Source organism: Arachis hypogaea, chromosome 16 (genome assembly GCF_003086295.3).
Source record: "Arachis hypogaea cultivar Tifrunner chromosome 16, arahy.Tifrunner.gnm2.J5K5, whole genome shotgun sequence".
Classification (NCBI taxonomy): Eukaryota; Viridiplantae; Streptophyta; class Magnoliopsida; order Fabales; family Fabaceae; genus Arachis; species Arachis hypogaea.
In genome coordinates, this window is record NC_092051.1 from 125,438,536 (window position 1) to 125,441,301 (window position 2,766).

The 2,766-nt window shown below is 38.4% G+C and overlaps 1 protein-coding gene across 1 annotated transcript; it reads left to right on the plus strand.

Moving 5' to 3' along the window:
• The first annotated feature begins 205 nt into the window (after positions 1-205).
• Positions 206-2,448, plus strand: LOC112754888 (NADPH-dependent aldehyde reductase-like protein, chloroplastic). The gene is made up of 2 exons (XM_025802690.3): positions 206-641; positions 1,738-2,448. The coding sequence occupies exons 1-2, from the start codon at positions 232-234 to the stop codon at positions 2,147-2,149; spliced, it is 822 nt and encodes a 273-aa protein (XP_025658475.1). The 5' UTR covers positions 206-231; the 3' UTR covers positions 2,150-2,448.
• Positions 2,449-2,766: the final 318 nt, after the last annotated feature.

Genomic DNA, 2,766 nt, shown 5'->3' on the forward strand with positions numbered 1-2,766 from the left:
GAATTAATTTGGATGATTACTCCACTAAAAATAAATTGAGACTGATTTGTCTGATAGAATAGAACCTTAAAAATATTTTTGTGCATTAACTTTTTTGGAACTAAAATATTCATTTTTAAATTATTAGGGGCTAATTTTGGATAATTTACTCGAATTTTTTTGAAAATTTTATTTAAAAAGATAAAATATAAAAGAAAATAAGAAGAAACAAAGATAAGACCAGAGAGGCAGATGGCTACTTCCCAAAAACACAATCACTCTCACTCTCTATCTCTTCCGCTTCAAGATCGAGTTGCAATCGTCACCGGCTCCTCCCGCGGAATCGGACGAGAAATCGCTCTCCACCTCGCCTCACTTGGCGCCAGAATCGTCGTCAACTACGCCTCCAACTCCTCCCTCGCCGACTCACTCGTCGCCCAGATCAACTCCGACGCCAGCGTTGGAGGCGGAGCTGCTCTCCCTCGGGCAATTGCAGTTCGCGGCGATGTATCCGACCCGAACGGCGTGAAGGCGCTGTTTGACTCCGCGGAGCGGGAGTTCGAGTCGGCGGTTCACATCCTGGTCAACTCAGCGGGCGTAACTGACAGCAACTACCCGACCATAGCTAACACCCCCGTGGAGGATTTTGATCGCATTTTCAGGTATTTAACTTCATTCTAACTGTTTCTGTTACGTGCTCAAACTGAATGTAGTAGCTCTGGTATATGTTGTGTCCGCTATATTTTGTTTGTGTGAAGTAGTTGAATTGATTAATTATCATTCTCATCGAATCGTCATTAGATAAACTTATTTGTATCTATTCCTAGTTAATTTTTCTTTCTGTTTTTGATTTTGAATAAAACGCCCTCTACGGAGGTCCTCCATTGCCATCCAGTGACTGGACTGGAAAAACATGGTCTCTATCCTTTGTTAATTTTACTTGAAGAACTAAACACCCTATGTGATGTATGTAACCATGAATGTATAAAAAAAAAGGATAATTCTATTAAAATTTTTATTGAAATTATACCAAAAGTTTAAAATATAAAGTACATTTTTTCCCCTCTGGATTTTGGGAGCTTAGGAAAAGAGAAAATAATAAACCTTTTGTGGCTCTTCTGCTGAGATTGAATAAGGGAACACAATTGTTAGAAGCTTGTTCTTAGACCTGCACGGCTGCATCTAACGATTGAAGTGTGAACCACATTTTATTGTCTCATGCATGAGTCGATTTGATTTCTAAAGATTCAATGCCTCAATTTGGTCCATGAAAGATACCAACACGAGTCAAGTTGTTAGTTCTATTAACCTTCTTCTGATGTAGCATGTTAAAAACTTACACGTGGTAAGCTTTTTCATTATGTCAGCTGAAAGCTAACAAAAAGACCAATTTGACTCACATTGGTATTTTTAGGACCATTCTGAGATGAATCTTTTAGGGATCGTTTTAATCATTAACTCTCATAAGTAATAATTAACTAAAGTACTCAATGTTCATTTGTGTGTTCAAATTGTTCAGTAATAAACATCGTAAGTGGGAGAGCTGCTGCACTTTTATTTTGTTCATCCACAGAGCTTTTTGATGAACTCAAATAGATTTTCCAGCCATCCATCAAGACCAATTTTCATATGCAATGGTAGATAACTAGTTAACTATATTACCTTTCAAATATTCACATGGTGCATGACTGCATGCACAAGCATTGATCATAGATAATTGAATGAATTTCCGTAACCAGTGGATTGGATCTTTTACAGTGTAAATACAAGAGGAGCATTCCTGTGCTGTAAAGAGGCAGCAAACCGATTAGTACGTGGTGGCAGAGGTCGAATTATACTGTTATCCTCATCAGCAGTGGCTGCATTGAGACCAACTATGGGTTCGTACACAGCATCCAAAGCCGCTGTTGAGGCCATGACACACATTTTGGCGAAGGAGCTGAAGGGAACAGGGATCACAGCTAACTGTGTTGCACCTGGCCCAATTGCAACCGAAATGTACTTTGCCGGGAGGACTGAAGAGCAAATAAAAGCCAGTATTGCGGTCTCACCGCTGAATAGGCTTGGCGAGCCTAAGGATGTGGCCCCTTTGGTGGGGTTCTTGGCTAGCGATGCCGGTGAGTGGGTTAATGGTCAGGTTATTCGTGTTAATGGTGGGTATATCTCTTAGCCCTTTTAAGGAACCAAAACTATTTGTGTTAAGTAGTTTCTTGATAATGCAGTTGAAGGCGAAGATATTGTTGCTGTTGTAATGTTTGGGAATGATAGAGATCAGTGCTCTTCTCTAAATTATCTAGTATGCAGTATGCTTCTTCCCCTGTACTTGGCTAGTTCTTTATACTTTGCTATTCTGTTATCAAATCATGTCATGTGCCAAAAATGTTAATTGGAATGGTAGAAAATGTGGAAAAGATTATCGAGAGACCCAAAATGAAAATTATGCTCTGCAGACTTCGGTATTGTTTCTTATCTCGTGATGTATGTGTTGTTGACTTGGGTGGTCCAATTTATGTATTGTTGAGTATGTATTGTTGATTTGTGTCATTGTGTGCTGTTTTTTGTTGTTCTTTTAGTGGTTATCTGTTCTATTCCTCTCTTTTTGAGTCTTGAGGTTTTTTCCCCCCTTACATGAGTAACTTTAATCGTCCATGGGGAAAATTTTTCTTTTTGGTGTTTTTTTAACTTAATTATCGTTACTTTAAAAAATAAGCAGTTAATTTACTTTTTTTTTTTTTTAACCAGAAGGTCTTTTATAAAAGCCAATCCGAACAAAAAGTTTCTTCAAAA

Coding starts and splice junctions, on each gene's coding strand:
- LOC112754888 (XM_025802690.3), top strand. CDS start 232: ATGGCTACTTCCCAAAAACACAATCACTCTCACTCTCTATCTCTTCCG. Junction 642..1,737: donor GATTTTGATCGCATTTTCAG/GTATTTAACTTC, acceptor GATCTTTTACAG/TGTAAATACAAGAGGAGCAT.